Source organism: Physeter macrocephalus, chromosome 11 (genome assembly GCF_002837175.3).
Source record: "Physeter macrocephalus isolate SW-GA chromosome 11, ASM283717v5, whole genome shotgun sequence".
Lineage (NCBI taxonomy): Eukaryota > Metazoa > Chordata > Mammalia > Artiodactyla > Physeteridae > Physeter > Physeter macrocephalus.
This window is the reverse complement of record NC_041224.1, coordinates 1,030,488-1,047,411: the sequence shown is the minus strand read 5'-3', so window position 1 is coordinate 1,047,411 and position 16,924 is coordinate 1,030,488. Positions and strand designations below refer to the sequence as shown.

At 43.6% G+C, this 16,924-nt stretch overlaps 1 protein-coding gene across 7 annotated transcripts in view; it reads right to left on the bottom strand.

Moving 5' to 3' along the window:
* Nucleotides 1-16,924, bottom strand: part of BCKDHB (branched chain keto acid dehydrogenase E1 subunit beta) — a 250,090-nt gene that overhangs the window by 228,666 nt on the left and 4,500 nt on the right. For 6 of the 7 annotated variants that reach the window (XM_028495377.2, XM_028495379.2, XM_028495383.2 and 3 more), the window contains exons 2-3: nt 8,508-8,585; nt 6,970-7,038 (exon numbers count right to left, since the gene is read on the bottom strand). The exons of the other annotated variant lie outside the window; for it this stretch is intronic. In XM_028495377.2, coding sequence (XP_028351178.1) covers nt 6,970-7,038; nt 8,508-8,585 — 147 coding nt within the window. The remainder of the gene's footprint in view (nt 1-6,969; nt 7,039-8,507; nt 8,586-16,924) is intronic. 7 annotated transcript variants of the gene reach the window in all.

Below are 16,924 nucleotides of genomic sequence, written 5' to 3'. Positions count from 1 at the left end.
AGAAAGGCCACAGTCGTGGTGGACAGGAATGAAGAGGGTAATGGAAAAACATCAAATCCCATGAAAAGGCAGACGTTTAGGCCCGTAGATGAATTCGGCACATCCTCTGCTGTTCCTTTTCTCACCCGAGTCTCCTCCAATAAGTGGAACGAAACAGAGCCTCGGGGACCACCGTCCAGCCGCATTCACTGCAGTACCGGATAGTGTTAAATAAAAACGTGCCCCGAACCTGCCTCACCAAAGTCTTATTTGAATAAAACATACACAAACACCGTCTCATACAGAGAATGACGATAACGAGGGCAGATTTTGTACATGACGTGCAGACTCCGTCTCAGTGACTTACATAAATGAAAGGATGGGTGGAATTCAGCATAAAATCACACCCTGCCCTAAAAATCAAGTGCCTTTAATGGCCCTCTCCCATCCCCTGCTTCCCTAGAACTTCCCCCAGGCTCAACCACTGTTCCTGATCAAGGGATCCCCTCCCCTAAAAAGGTTAAAAATGCCATGTGTTTATGAGGTTACGCTCTTCTACTTTCAATTTCCGAGCACTCCCTTTATTTTGTTCTGTCAAAGGACAAGGAAGGAGAAACGCAGTTCGGTGATGCTAAACTCACATTCATCTGTGTTACCTGGGGTACAAAAGAGCTCTACCTCCCTTCCTTCTTGTTTAAATAGCGTTGTCCCTAGTGAGTCAGTTCCTTCTTTTTAATATTAAGTAGTATCCAGCGTCACGATATTATGTCTGTAACTTGCAATCCCTCAAATTCTCCCTTCTGGTGGAATTTAAAACCCTTCTCTGCAGTTCCAGAGTATTGATACAAGGCCAACAGAGACAGTCTCATTTCAAAGTGTAGGCTGCCACCTACTGGCTGAGCCCTTCTCAACATCCAGCTCTCCCCACAAGAGGTTTGCTTGCTATGTCATTCGATGCAATGTATTCAACTGTATCAGCATAATCTTTTTCATTCTTTTCAATACAAAGTCTTTAAACAACTAGGATTTACTGTATAGCACAGGGAACTAGACTGAATATCTTGTAATAAACTATAATGAAAAAGAATCAAAAAAATATAGATTTGTACATATAAATATGTACAACGGAACCCCTATGCTATACACCTGAAACTAACGCAATACTGTAAATCAGCTATACTTCAAAAAATTTTTTAATTAAGTAAATACAAATTTTTTTAACTTCAGAAAGAGACTACCAAGCCAAGCATGCTTGTGTATAGCTTAAAATTCCCAGCCTATACTCAAAAGAGCAGAGCATTATTTTTAAAAGATGTGCTATTTCTTAAATATACAAAAAGTTCTGTTTGGATAGATTTCTCGTCACCATTTCCTTTGCTCTTCACTCCTGAAAACGGAAGCTCATTTCCTCTTAGAGAAAGTGGTGGTGATTTCACTGTCCGTATTGATCAACCTGGAATTAGTCACAATTTGAATTCACAGTCCTAAAGCTAGTGTAAAAATTCACAACAGCTGCTGACAATAAAGCTAAGAATTAATTAGCTGTTAATTAGCCCAACCCCTTGTCATGCAGACGTAAATCTTCCAGCGCCTTCTATGAGCAGTGGATTTTTTCTGGTGAGAGCTAGTTTCTCCCTGTTTTAAGCTATTTTTAAAGAAAATCAGACCAACTAAAAATCACTAAAGGGAGATAAGGAAACCCCCTTTCAGAGGCAGCAGCCACTGTCTTGGTGACAGAGTGAGGGGTAAATACACTCAACAACATTCACTCCATAAGTACCGCATGATGCCGTATTAGGAGCTAGGGATGAACCCACGATTTAAATGTGTATTTCCTTTGAGGAGTTGTCTGGTACAGAGACCTCGTGGGAAGACAATTACAACATAATTTGCAATATGTAAAAGGTGTAAAATCTGGACAGCGATAAAGTAGTGACTGAAGGTGAAATAGGAGTTTCCCAGGGAATCAGATGGGGAAGAGAGGTCCAAATAGCATGTGCAAAGGAAGAGAGATGAAAACCACAAGGGCTTAGGGAAAACATCCCATAATTCAATATTAATGAATAAAGCGAATGAGGCCAGGCAGGTAGGGAGGGAGCAGATCTCAAAGTCTTCTGCATATTCTGCCAAGAAATGTGCATTTCAGCAACGGTCAGACTGGCAACAGGCAGTGACTGAAGGGAGGGCGATTACTAAGAAAAGCAGTGAAACTGTCCGAGCAGGGATGGTTAGGGATCCACACCATACATATATATATATACACATATGTAACTGAATCAGTTTGCTGTACACCTGAAACTAACACAACAGTATAAGTCAACTATACTTCAATAAAAAAATAATAAAATAAAAAATAAATAAAAATAAATTTTTGAAAGTAACGTTCTAGGGACTTCGCTGGTGGTGCAGTGGTTAAGAATCCACCTGCCAGGGGCTTCCCTGGTGGCGCAGTGGTTGAGAGTCCGCCTGCCGATGCAGGGGACACGGGTTCGTGCCCCGGTCCGGGAGGATCCCACGTGCCGCGGAGCGGCTGGGCCCGTGAGCCATGGCCCCTGAGCCTGCGCGTCCGGAGCCTGTGCTCCGCGACGGGAGAGGCCACAACAGTGAGAGGTCCGCGTACCGCAAAAAAAAAAAAAGAATCCACCTGCCAAGGCAGGGGACACGGGTTTGAGCCCTGGTCCGGGAAGACCCCACGTGCCTTGGAGCAACTAAGCCCACGTGCCACAACTACTGAGCCTACGCTCTAGAGCCCGTGCTCTGCAACAAAGAGAAACCACCACAATGAGAAGCCCAGGCACCACAGCAAAGAGTAGCCCCCGCTCGCCGCAACTAGAGAAAGCCCGCTCACAGCAGTGAAGACCCAACGCGGCCAAATAATAAATAAATAAATTCATTTTTTTTAAAATGTAAAAGTAACATTCTAAATTGAAAAAGAAAGAAAAGACAGATTCTGAAGATAAAATCGTAGGACCTGACCGGACACGGAGAATGAGAAAGAGAGAAGTGAATGGTGGTATACTCACCAAGACAGGAGGCATAGATTTGCTGGAGGATATAATAAATTCAGCTGAGTTTGAAAAGTCTGGAAACGCTGAGTCTGAAAGGACTCGAACACCGAGGAGAAGAGTGTGGAGGGGTGAGGGCTGCATTCACAGAGATGAAGCTCAAGCCAGAGGTCTAGACCAGAGATAGAAATTCGGAAGTCGCTAGTGTGTGAGCACAGGTGACAGGAAATGAAACGTCCTGGATGAGAACCTGGGCAGAAGCCACGAGAAGACCTGCCAGCTTTGTAAAGCACGTGGCACGCCACCACGCTGGCTCAGGCAGGGCGAAACAGTGAGGGCTAGAAACTGCTCAGCGTAGATACAGATAAGACTAGTTACAAAAGTGTAATCTGGGTCTTCCCTGGTGGCGCAGTGGTTAAGATTGCACCTGCCAATGCAGGGGACACGGGTTCAAGCCCTGCTCCGGGAAGATCCCACATGCTGTGCAGCGACTATGCCCGTGCGCCACAACTACTGAGCTTGTGCTCTAGAGCCGGCGAGCCACAACTACTGAGCCCGCAAGCCAGAACTACGGAAGCCCGTGCACCTAGAGCCCATGTTCCGCAACAAGAGAAGCCTCCGCAATGAGAAGCCCGCGCAACGAACAGTAGCCCCCCGCTCGCCGCAACTAGAGAAAGCCTGTGCGCAGCAATGAAGACCCAACGCAGAGATAATTAATTAATTAATTAATTATTTTTTAAAACGTGTGATCCAACTTTTGGTTTCCAGTCCCACATGTAAGGAGCTTGGCAGTCGCCACTCCATCCTAACAAGTAAAAAGCTCAATAGGCTAAAATCGACAACTCTTCTTGGATCCTTAGAGAGGTGAGGACGTAGGGCAAACCGCTGCCCCCAACACTGGAGAGACGGATGGGTGAATACAGGGAATCTCAACTTTCCAGAGCTGGGGCAGGAAACCTGGGCTGTAATTGATGAATGGCTGGAGGTTCTGTGTGGACAAGTCTGAGAGTTAAAGCCTCCAGGGACCAAGTCGCAGGGGCTCCCCACAATTTTGTGAGGCTTACCTCCAGGAGCTCCATCAGGTTTCCACAGTAAATGTCGGAGAAAATCCCCTCGTGCTGCCAGCAAGGGAAGTGAACAAGGAACCATTCTGAAATATGCCAGAGCACTCCCTCCCTAAGTAAAAGTCATATAAAACTAGTTAACCAGAGCCCAACCTACTGGGTACCATCAGAACCTAACTGACCTGGGGGAAGGGAAATACCCAACTCCAGCTCACTCTAGCCATCCTGTCCTACCTGAGGCAGGGAGAAAAAACTGAGAAATGTTTGTGAAGTTCACAGTCCAGGGGCACAGGCTCACTAAAGACAAACCTCATCATAGGATTATAGAACACGTCCCCTCTCCCCACACCTCACCACCACATCCCTGAAGGCCTATTTACAGCAGTTCCTTTTACCCAGTGCATCACGTCTGGCTATCAAGAAAAAAATTACAAGGCACACCAAAAGGCAAAAGACACATTTGAAGAGACAGTGCAAGCATCATTACCAGACGTGGCAGGGATGCTGGAATTATCAGACTGGGAATTTAAATGATTAATATGCTAAGGTCTCTGTTGGATAAAGTAGACAGCATGCAAGAACAGATGGGCAATGTAAACAGAGATGAAAATCCTAAGGAAAAAAAAAAAAAGCACAGTTCTATGTTTTAAATATTAGTTAATATATATAAATATATTCAAATATATTCAAATATGGTCTAGAAGTGTATACAATACCAAGATACATAGAGTGGTTTTCTCTATTCTATGTTTTAAATATTAGTTAATATATATAAATATATTCAAATATATTCAAATATGGTCTAGAAGTGTATACAATACCAAGATACATAGAGTGGTTATCTCTCTGGTAGTTGGGGCAATTTTTATTTTCTTCTTTACGCTTTTCTACATCTTCCAAATTTTCTACGATGCATATGCATTTTGAAATCAAATGTATAAAGGTTTTTAATTTCTTTTTTATGATCTAAAATCTCTAGGAGTCAGAATTAGCTGGAGAGAACTGAGATAGTTTGAGATAGCTGAGATTGGTCCAAGTATCTCAAACTCTAAAGAGCTGTTAAAATAGACAGCTAGGAGAAAGCAGAGGGACAGGAGCCAGGAAAATGAAACTGCTGTAAAGGAAGGGAAAAGAACAACCTGAGAGTTCCTGCCAAGTGGGATAGGACACTTGGTTTCCTGGATGCAAGTATAACCTCAGAGAAGAGTGGAACAAGAAGAAGCAACAACTAGAAAAAAAAAAGGTCTTAAGGCCCCTCACTCCTTACTGCACACGGGAGATTTACAGGGCAGCGGCAAAGGTAAGAGAGTAGGCAGCTGTCAACTCCACCCCAAACTTAACTGCTTTGATTTCCACATTAGATAAAGCTGAGGAAAAAAAGAAAGGTCAAAGCACCTCAAAGTCACCCGTAACAGGAAGAGGTTGAAACACATTCCTTACAGAGGAATACGCATTCTATGATGGTTTTAAGTCTGAGGCAAATGAAATGCGTGAAAGCAATAGGCAGAAATCGATCACATGCCAGGCAAAAGGCACAGCTTGGCGGGGATGAAACATGTGGAAGGATAATGTGATGGTTAACGACAGGTGTCCACTTGGCAAGGTGATGGTGCCCGGCTAATGGTGATGATGGTCACCGGCTAATGCCCGGTGATGGTCCTGGTCTAAGATATTGCTGTGATGGCATTTTTAGATGTGATTAACATTTACATCTGTAGACTTTAAGTAAAGCAGATCATCCTTCTTAATGTGCATGGGCTTCATCCAATCACTTGAAGGCCTTAGGAGAAAAGACTTAAGGTTTCCCAAACAAGAAAACATTTGTCCTGAAGCCTGCCTGGTTTTCCAGTCTGCTGGCTTGCCCTACAGATTTCAGGTTTGCAAGCCCCACAATGGTGTGAGCCAGTTCCTTAAAATATAAATCTCTCTTTCTCATTTTCTCTCCCACTTTCTCTCTCTCAATATAGCTATAAATATAGGTATAAATATAGATATAAGTATAAATATAGATACAGATACAGATATATAATACATATACACACACATATCTATACACACATAGATATATCCTAATGGTTCGAGTTCTCTGGAGAATCCTATTGCAGATAATAAAAGGTGAAATCTACTAACAGAGACCAATAGGGCAGAACCTTGAACTAGAGGCAATGGGCCTGAAATGGGCTAAGGTAGGGGACTTCCCTGGCACTCCGGTGGTTAAGACTCTGTGCTCCCACTGCAGAGGGCGTGGGTTCAATCCCTGGTCAAGGAACTAATAAGGTCCTCCATGCCCCACAGCGTGGCCAAAACAAAAAATAGCAAAAAAGAGTAATCCATGTTCTTGGGGTCGGGGCTTTCCTGGCGGTCCAGTGGTTAAGAATCTGCCTTCCAATGCAGGGGACGTGGGTTCGATCCCCGATCGGGTAACTAAGATTCCACACGCCGCCGGGCAACTAAGCCCATGGGCCGCAACTACTGAGCCCACGCCACAACTAGAGAGAACCCCGCGTGCTGCAATGAAAGATCCCATGTGCCGCAACTAAGACCTGATGCAGCCAACTAAATTTAATTAATTAATTAATTTTTAAAAAACAAAAGAAATCGGCTAAGGTAGACAGCAATAAGAGGTCAAAGATTCCCCGAGCATGAAGGACATGACAAACAATGTATTTAATGAAGGCTATTTTGGAATCTATAATATGTATAATATGAACCAGATCAGAGGGAAGCTACAGTTAGAACACGCTTGGAGAAATCTAAGCCAAAGGAGTCTGTGGGTGGCCGTGGCAACGAAAGGAAACGAAAGGAACCCATCCGTACAATAAGGATACGGCAAACATTTAAACAGGCAAATTTTGTATTTTCAAGATCTTTAAGTAAAAGTTCTACAGGAATACTGCTCATATATAAAGATACTAACTTACCATACTTGTCTCGCAAGCCAACAGTACATCTAAAGACTCCACCAAAGGCAACATCTTCACCAAATATTACTGAAAAACAATGTTTAAAAAACACATTGTATTTAATAATCCCTACATGATACTAACAATGAGAAATAAGTAATTTAAATGTTTACATTTTCAATTAGAAAACAGGAATGGACCACAGATCTAAGTCAAGGTTTCCCAATTTCGACATTAGGGACACTTTGGACTGGATAATTCTTATGTCATAGTGGCCTGTCCTGTGCATTGCAGACACAGAGCAGCGCCCCGGGTCTCTATCCAGTGGATGACAGTGACCCCACCCAGAGCTGTAACAGCCTAAAGTCTGTCTCCAGAGGAGGGGGGATTAAAATCCCCAGTTGAGAAAGAAACACAGATCTGGAATCTCATCTTGTGTTACCCATGAAGGAAACGAGGCCAGAAAAGTAGTAAAGTAACTTAACAAGTCAGAAAGCAAGAGGCAGACCTGTGACTCACACGCCAGGCTCCTGAGTCCCTGAGCAGTGTTTTCGTTGTTGTTGTTGTTTTTGTTTTAAATACACGACATACAATGAGAGTCAGCAATTGAAGAGCTGAAGAAACAGCATTTCAAGCTGAGAGAACAGTCACGAATAGGAAAGGGACAGATTGCGTGAAAGAGAAAGAAGGCAAGTATGATACATGTAAGGAGGGAGGCAAAGAATAGTAGAGGTGAAAACTGAGGGGCGCCTTGTAGTAAGGCAAAGAACCAAACAACGGGTGTTCACAAAGCTGAATCCTGGTCCCACTCAGGCACCTCATCGACTTCGTGGACCTCAAGAAAATAACTCACCCTTCTCTACGGGGCTCCATCAGTCATTCTCATTCAAAACAAAGGAAGGTCTAACCATCTACTAGTCCAGCTCTCATTTCCTCCTAAGAATTAACCTGTTTTTCACTTGACTTTAAAACCAGAGACTCCCAAGTGGAAACCCAAGGTACACTAAATATATATATGAAGTCAAGTCAATCAAATGTAAAAAATACACAGTGGGACAACTGGCTTTATATCAATAATTTAATCTAATAAGATAAAGTTACTTATAAAGTTAATTATAAATATTACAGTTATTTCCCAAAAAATCTTACAAGTTGAATGACAACATATCCCAAAGGAAAGCACAGAATCAAACCTTCATTTTATAAATAGATAGCTGAACAAAGTGGTATTTTCCATTTTTTTTCTACATGCTAGAGGAACAGCAGTACATATTCAGAAAATCCAGAAGGTATTAATGTAATATAAGAACCACACATACTATGGGAGAAAGTTAACTTAATGATGCCAGATATACGTGCGAACTAATTCATAATAAGAGGATTAAAAAATGTGTTTAATATCATAATTTGATTATTTAGCCTTAAGCATTTGTTCAGGTCTTTTAAAAATTTCAAGTAGATATAATGTTACCCATTGAGCTCCAGACAAATATTTCTAGCAAATCTTCAATTCTGAATTAACACAACTACCACAGTCAAGCACAAAGGAAGTTTACCTGCAGTAGGATCTTTGGCCAATGAGTTATCTAAGGCACTTGTTACTGCCTGGAAGAGATTCATCTTCTGAGTTTGCCCTGTGAAAATTAAAAAAAAAAAAAAAATTCATGCATTGTAACATATGTAAAAAATAACCAGTTTCTTAACTGTTGATTAAAATTTAATTAAAGTCAAGGTAGTTGGGACTTCCCTAGTGGCACAGTGGTTAAGAATCCGCCTGCCAATGCAGGGGACACGGGTTCAAGCCCTGGTCCGGGAAGATCCCACATGCCGCGGAGCAACTAAGCCCGTGTGCCACAACTACTGAGCCTGCACACTAAGAGCCCCTGAGCCACAACTACTGAGACCATGTGCCACAACTACTGAAGCCCACGCACTCTAGGACCCACGTGCCACAACTACTGAGCCCACATGCTGCAATTACTGAAGCCCATGCACCTAGAGCCCATGCTGCACAAGAGAAGCCACCGCAATGAGAAGCCCACGCACTGCAACGAAGAGTAGCCCCCGCCTGCTGTAACTAGAGAAAGCCCACACGCAGCGAGACCCAGTGCAGCCAAAAAAATTTAATTTAATTTAATTTAATTTAACAAAATAAATAAAATTAAAAAAAAAATAAAGTCAAGGTAGAAAGAAAGGTATAGAATGTATTACACAAATTTACTGAATTATTTACAATGATGCAGGCTCTGTAGAGGATACAAAAGCAATACAAACTTTAAGACACTTGTTGAGGAGGCAAAATCTAAACATATTAAACAATTTAAAAACGAGTATAAAAAAAAGGAGGAAGGAACATAACAAAGTTGTACGAATGTGTGTAGACAATAAATAAAAGCTATGGAAAGTCAGAAAAGGGAAGCAGCCAGAGTGGTAGTGGTCTGGGAAGACGCCCTGGATGAATCTTAGGAACATAAGCCATAACGAACACACGTGACCAATGCCATGTGTTAAATGTGCCAATAAGAACAAATGGTCATGGGCCATAGAACAGTGAGGAAGGCTAAAAAAACTTCAGTGCCCAGAACTGCTGGTGTATGGAGAATACTCTAAGCCCAGGCCTAAACACACCAGCTTGGCCCTTCCTATTATCTTACTGCTCAAGCAGAATCTCTGTGAGCCAACCTCTTTCTCCCTAAACGGGCTGCTGAGAGGATTAAATGGAACAATACATGTAAGGCACTTAGAACAGTACGTGACACAGTGAGCGCTGAATGAATATTAGCTATTAATTGTCAGACTCTGGTCTGTGAATGTGTCCTTCATCTGGACCTTGGCATTATTCTGAATGGTATAAAGCTTTATTTGATAAAGTTCCCAATGTTGGAATTCAGAAATACCGTGATTTTAGGGCTTTGGTTTAAGCCTCGGTGCTGCCCAGGGCCCACGATCGTCCCAGAACTGTAGGGTCAGATCATCCACAAAAGCGCTACTCAGAGCAGAAGAGGCTTCTGCCTGAATCTTCTCTGATACACAGGACCCGTCTTCACGTTACTGCCTGATCCATGCACCTTAACCCACAGCCATGCTGATATCAAATCCCTCCAACACCTGCTGCTTACCCTGACGACTGGCCCATCTAACCTCTGTGAACCCCAGTAGCCTGTGCGTCCCAAAAGCCAAGGTCTCATTCCCAGGGTGGGTCACACCCATGACCGCTGTTGCCTTCAACCCTGCAGCCAAGAGACACTGGTCAGCCACCCTTTGCCTGGAGGCCCAACCCTGGAGTGCCCTGGCTCCACAGCAGGCTCTGACCTAGGACACCTGCAACCTTCCATCTTCCTGGCCTTCTCATTCCCTGCCCAGCTCTGGGCTCCCACCTGTCTCTGACCCCTTCCACACTGTTTAATACCCAGGCTACAGGTCTCGGCGATACCCAGTCAGATCTGCCCCACTGCCCTCTGAGCCCAGAATAAAGCCTGGTTCTACTCTTAAATTCTACAGGAATTTATTCAAGAAATCATTGTCATATCACCATCACACCCCATGTCCATAATTACTTCATAACTTATTTTTCTTAAAGGCTAAGCCTGTATCATTTCACAGATACTTTCCTTAAATCCTTCTCCATTCTATAAAAACTCTTAGAAGTGTTGACTGGTCTCCAGCGTCAGATGATAATCGTTTCGGGCAAACTATTTCCCCAACCACCACGACATTCCCACTCCTTCACCTCTTTCACAACATATTTCCTAAAGTAAGATTTTTATCTATGAAAATCTAATGAGGATTTTCATAGCTAAGACTCTAGGGAGGATGGAACTGCCTAAACATCTAAACTGGTATTTATTTCAAGTCCGCTGACCATCTGAATTAATACTGCATGCCTCTAAGACATCTCATCACACCACCGCTTGGCAAGTTTCCAGTAAGGAGAAAGCAAAGACTTTAACAATAAAAATCATACAGAGTGAATCTGAAAAGTATTGCTTGATAACCACAAAGAATTTGTTCATCTTGTATGAAAATAATTTACAAGTTATAAAGGTTATATTTCCATGTGAACACATAATCTTTCCCTCCTGAATACTTTTTTTTTTTCAAATAAAGTCAGAATTTTGGGGTTTTGGATTACCTGCTATTCTACTAGATGCTTTTAAAAGCTTTAAGTGACCATTTTTAGTAGAACAACATCTACTTTTGATTCTTTTTTAATTTGCAGTGAGATTTACGGATGGGTCAGGAAGAAATCACAAGTTATTCAGAGGTAACATCATTTAAATATTTATTTTCCTTAGAATTACTTATTTTCCTGGGGGTTACACCAAAAACTATTGATAAAGTATGCCTAAAGTTCCCTCATGATAAGATTAGCACACCTGGAGCATGTCTAACCAAAGCTGTACCACTGGTAAGACCTTAAAAAGGAAAAAAGAAAAAGGTCTATGAACACCACTACAAAATTATTAAACCCAGTTGCCAAATCACACAATTACCAGTATCCATAACTGGCTGCAAAATTTCAAAGCCAGACTGACGACTCTTCTTTTCCAAGATAAAAAGTTATAACAAAATAAACATAAATATACACAGAGTGCAATTTCCCAAGCCAAGGATGCAAGCTAAAGGGTACCCATTGGTAAAATGGGGTTTTTTAGGGTTGGAACTGAGCTGCTTACTCAAAACTGTCCTAAGTAGAACACTGTGAAAAAAACGGGTCATCATCTGGCCAGTAGGCACATGAAAAAAATCTCAACTTCGCTAATTATTAGAGAAATGCAAATCAAAACTACAATGAGGTATCACCTCACACCTGTCAGAATGGCCATCGTTAAAAAGTCTACAAATAATAAATGCTGGAGAGTGTGTGGAGAAAAGGGGACCCTCCTACCTTGTTGGTGGGAATGTAAATTGGTGCAGCCCCTATGGAGAACAGCACAGCTGTTCCTTAAAAAACTAAAAGTAGAACTACCACGTGATCCTACAATCTCACTCCTGGGCATACATCCAGAGAAAACTCTAATTCGAAAAGATACAGGCACCCCGATGTTCATAGCAGCACTATTTACAACAGCCAAGACATGGAACCAACCTGAATGCCCGTCAACAGAGGAATGGATAAAGAAGATGTGGTACATATGTACAATGGAATATGACTCAGCCATAAGAAAGAATGAAATAATGCCATTTTCAGCAACATGGATCGACCTAGAGATTATCATACTAAGTGCAGTCAGTCAGAAAGAGAAAGACAAATATCACATGTTAGCAATTATATGTGGAATCTAAAACATGCTACAAATGAACTTATTTACAAAACAGAAATAGACTCACAAAGAAAACAAACTTATGGCTACCAAAGTGAAGGGGCGGCATAAATTAGGAGTAGACAGCAGATACAAACCACTATATATAAAATACATAAAAAACAAGGTCCTACTGTATAGCATAGGGAACAATATTCCGTATCCTGTAATAAACCATAATGGAAAAGAATAAATTTTTTTTAAATTTTAAATAAAAAATTTAAACAACCAGGTCATCATCATTGCTGCAAAGACAAAGTGGCATGTTGCTGGGATGTAAGGGACCCAATAGAACATAAGGGGGCAGGGGTTCTGAACTGCCTTTGATCAGAGCTTATGTGCTCAGCCCTTACGACAGTACCTGACATGCAATACGTGCTCAATGAACATCTGTCGAGTGAAGAGCGGAACAAATAGGCCTATGAGGCTGTTTCTTAAAAATTAAAAAACAGACAAAGCAATTTGTTCATCAACCACTTAAAAACAAAGGAATGGGACAGGAAAAAAATCTACCGATGTCACAATTCAAAGACAAATCCCAGGCCAAGGGGAGTGGGGGAGAGGTAGCACTGCAGTACCAGTCTGGTGAGCAGCGCTCAGTTATTCTGAGTAACTGTTCCATATGCAGCATGGGGCAGCACTGACGGGAGAGGCCGTCAGCGGAGCCAGAGGACCTGGGATTTAACGGGTCGCGCAGACGCGGCCGGAGCAGCGCCCAGAAATAATCCTGGTCAACAGCAGCCCATGTTGGCAGTAAGTGTATCTACAGTCAGACCGCGAACAAATCCAAATAAATACACAGCTAAGATGTGGATTAGGGTCTACTTCAGAACACGAAGCTTCCACCAACACATCCAGCGCTGGTCCTGCTCTGAGCTGCCTGGTCCCTGGTGTAGACCCCTGTGTCACAGCCCCTCCTCATTGCGGTCCTCTTAGAAACCTCCACGTTGAGCCTGACACATACATGACAAGCAGTACCCGCCTGCTGAAGCATGATGGATGCGTGATTTCCATGGCATAATCTGGCATGAACCATACTGCAAAATGGGAGATGCCTAAGAAGCTCCATGTTTTCCCCCAACAAAACCTCTTCCACCCCTCCGGATACCCTGTTCTCCAGGAATCTTTTGCCAGGAGCCACGTATATTATATACCTCTACCCCATTCTAACCCCTATTAAAGGGTGTCCCGACCTCTACCCCATAGAGTAAGTTTCGGGGAGAATGCAAGTAACGGGGACAGAGCATTTTATATTGAAATGTAAATGAAGGGTCTCTAAATGCAAATGCCTTTTTAAGGTGCCCGTATTACTGCATATCCACGAAAAGGAAGAAATTCACAGTTCGGGGCGAGGTGGGCTCATGCTGACATCTGCCAAGGCATGACGCCCATGGTATGACAACATGCAGAGCTTCCCTTACCCTTGCTGGCCCTAATCTACTCAGTCTCTATATGATTTTTAAATCCATCTGGAGGCCGGTTACTCACAAATGGGTCTCTGCAATCCAGACCTCTCCTCTGCGCTCTTGGCTTTTATATCCAACAGCCATCCGTTCTCCACTTGGGTGTCTTGGGCTTTTCGAACTCAGCCAGCCCAGAACTGAACTCTTGACGTCCACTCCCAGAAACAGTCTTTCCCACTTTAAAAACCGCACTAGATGGCACCCAGGTGCCCAAGCCAGAAACCCAGGAGGCATCCCTGAATGTCTTCCTTTTATCCATTCTTCGTATCTAATCCCCTAAATCCGACTTCCAAAGTAAAGCTTAAAATCCAGCACGACTGTGTCCTATTTCCAGAACCTACCAACATTCTGCTGTTCAGGAAACCACCTCCTAGTGGCCTGTCTTAGCTCTGGCTGCTGTAACAAAATGCCATAAAACCATAGTTTGGATGGTTTAAACAACAGAAATTGATTTCTCACCATTCTGGAGGTTGGGAATTGCAAGATCAAGGTGAGTTCCCAGTGAGGACCCTCTTCCTGCTTTGCATCTTCTGCCTACATCCTCACATGGTGGACAGAGAGAGAGAATCTCTCTGCATCTCTTTTTGTAAAGGCTCTGATCCTATTCATGAAGGCTCCGCCCTCATGACCTAATCACCCCCCAACGGCCCCACCCACAAACACCATCACGCTGGGGTTTGGGGCTCCGACACATGAATTCAGGGTGTGTATAAACATTCAGGCCACAGCACCGCTTCCTCATTTCTGCTCTTCACGCCTCCACATCATTCATCAGAGAGCTCTACAATGAGTCCTAAAAAGCAAAGCAAGTCACAATATTCCTCTGCTCCGGATCCTTCAGAGGCCTCCGACTGCTCCTGGAATAGAGCCCCCCTCCTCACCACGTCCACCAGGTCCTGCTTGATCTCACCCCTGCCCACCGTGAGTCCCATTCGGTACCACTGCCCCCAAGGCTCAGGACCACCAAACCGGGCTCCCTGCCCCCTCAGGACCTTCACTGTGGGTCCCTCCGTCCGGCACCCTCTTTACACCTCCTTGGAGGCTCCCTTCTGACCCCTGAGTGCTTCACTAAATGCCACCTCTTCTTAGGACCCTTGCCAGGTCTCTGTTTTTCTCCTCCCAGCACCTGAACGTTTCCTTCGGGCCGTTTATTACAATGGGGGTTGATTGAAGTGTGCATTTGCTTGCTATTTTTTGTCCATCTCCCCCACGAGACTTCAGATTCCATGAGGACAAGCCCAGACTCATACCTTTAAGCACCTAGCACAGAGTTGGGCATCCGGGAGAAAATGTAAATGCATAGAATAAACGAATAAACAAACCCACACATATACACAATGCCCGAAATCAGGGTCAGGGAGAGGCCCGGGTGTGAAGTCCGTTCCGGGAGCAACAGTGTAACGAAGGGAGCGAACACACTGCCAGAAGGCAGGCCTGGCCTGGAATCTGATATGCCACTTACTCCCTATGTGACTTTGGGAAAGTTACTTAACCACCGACATTCAGCTTCCTCCGCTACAAAACAGGGATAATAATATTTGATGGGTGGGGCTATTGTGAGAATTCAGTGAGATAACTACTACCAAATGTCCCAATATTCAGGGAGCATCTACTCTGCACCGTTAACTTCCCTCTCCCCTAATTAGGGAGACCTTTCTAGCACAGTGGGTGCCAGGCACCAGTAATGGTATGGATTATCTTATTGAGCGCCCCCAGCGACCCTCTGAAGCAGTACAAATGAGGGGAAAAAAAGCTTATGACAACTAATAAACATGGCCAATGTCACAAGGCTAAGTTGTAAGGTGGGGCTCACACTCTCTATCACAGCACTATTACTTGAGGATTAAATGAATCGATACATGCAAGGCACCCAGAATAGCATCTGGCACACGGTGAGCCCTGATCAAAGTGTCTGCTGTCATCGTTATCTCCATCCTGTGGGGTGCCATGAGAGGACTGGATGAGCAACTGGATGATAAAGTCAGTCAGAACAGGAGACACAGAGTAAGAGGAGAAAAGAGGAAGGACATTCATTGGGGGCAATTCTAAAAAAGACGAGGAAAAGAGACATGGAGAGAATTCTCTGGCCCCAAGGGTTTCTACCTTTGACATAGTTGATTTGGTGCCAGATCAGAACTCAGACCACCCTACCTCACTCAGAGCGTTCTATTCCGTCAACACTGCCAATGCTAGAGACTGAATGTTTGTGTCCCCCCCCAAATGCAGATGTTGAAACTTAATTCCCAACGTGATGGTATTTGGAGGTGGAGAGGTGAGTATGTCATGAGGGTGGAGCCCTCATGAATAGGATTAGTGCACTTACAAAAGAGACCCCAGAAAGCTCTCTCACCCCTTCCACTACGTGAGGACACAGTGAGAAGATGGCTAAGAACCAAGAAGCAGACCCTCACCAGACACTGAATCATCTGCCAGTGCTTTGACCTTGGACTTCCAGAACTATAAGAAATAAATTTCTGTTGTTTATAAGCCACCCAGTCTATTGGCATTTTTGTTACAGCAGCCCCAACGGACTAAGACATCTCAACACATCCTCTGGCATCCCTCATTTCTATCAGTGCGACCACCACTTGACCATCCTTTCAGCCTCCCAGGTTGAAAATGCCCAGTCACCTTCAATACACCTTCCCCTGACTGAGCCCCCGCAGGTAAAACAGTGCCAGATCCTCCCAAACATGCAACCATTTCCACTGACACTCTCCAAGTTCAAGCTTCTCAGGTGGACAATTACAATATCTCTCTGACTCATCTCTCTGCCCCCTTCCCTTCCCTTCACCAATCCATTCTATAAACTTTCCCAGTAATATAACACAAGGACATCTCAGGTCACTTTCTTGCCTACAAACAGTCAATGACCCTCCACCGCCCACAGAACCACATCTGAATCTGTACATAATGCACTGGCGCGGTGAAAGGCACGTTAGAGATATTCAATCTTTTCTCCTCCCCGACCTTTATTCTAGATTTAGAGGCCTCCATTTACTTTTCCTAACTTGTTTCCCACCCCTTTTTCTTCTCCTCCAAATAAACTCACTACTTCCTGTTCCTCATATAAACTCCATGCTTTCTAACCTCTCTTTGCTTACACTGTTCCCGACCCTAAAGATTCTAATACTGGCAAGAAGGTCACCATCCCATAATACAAAGATTCTTCGTTACGCCATTGATCTTTTTTTTTTTTTGTGGTAC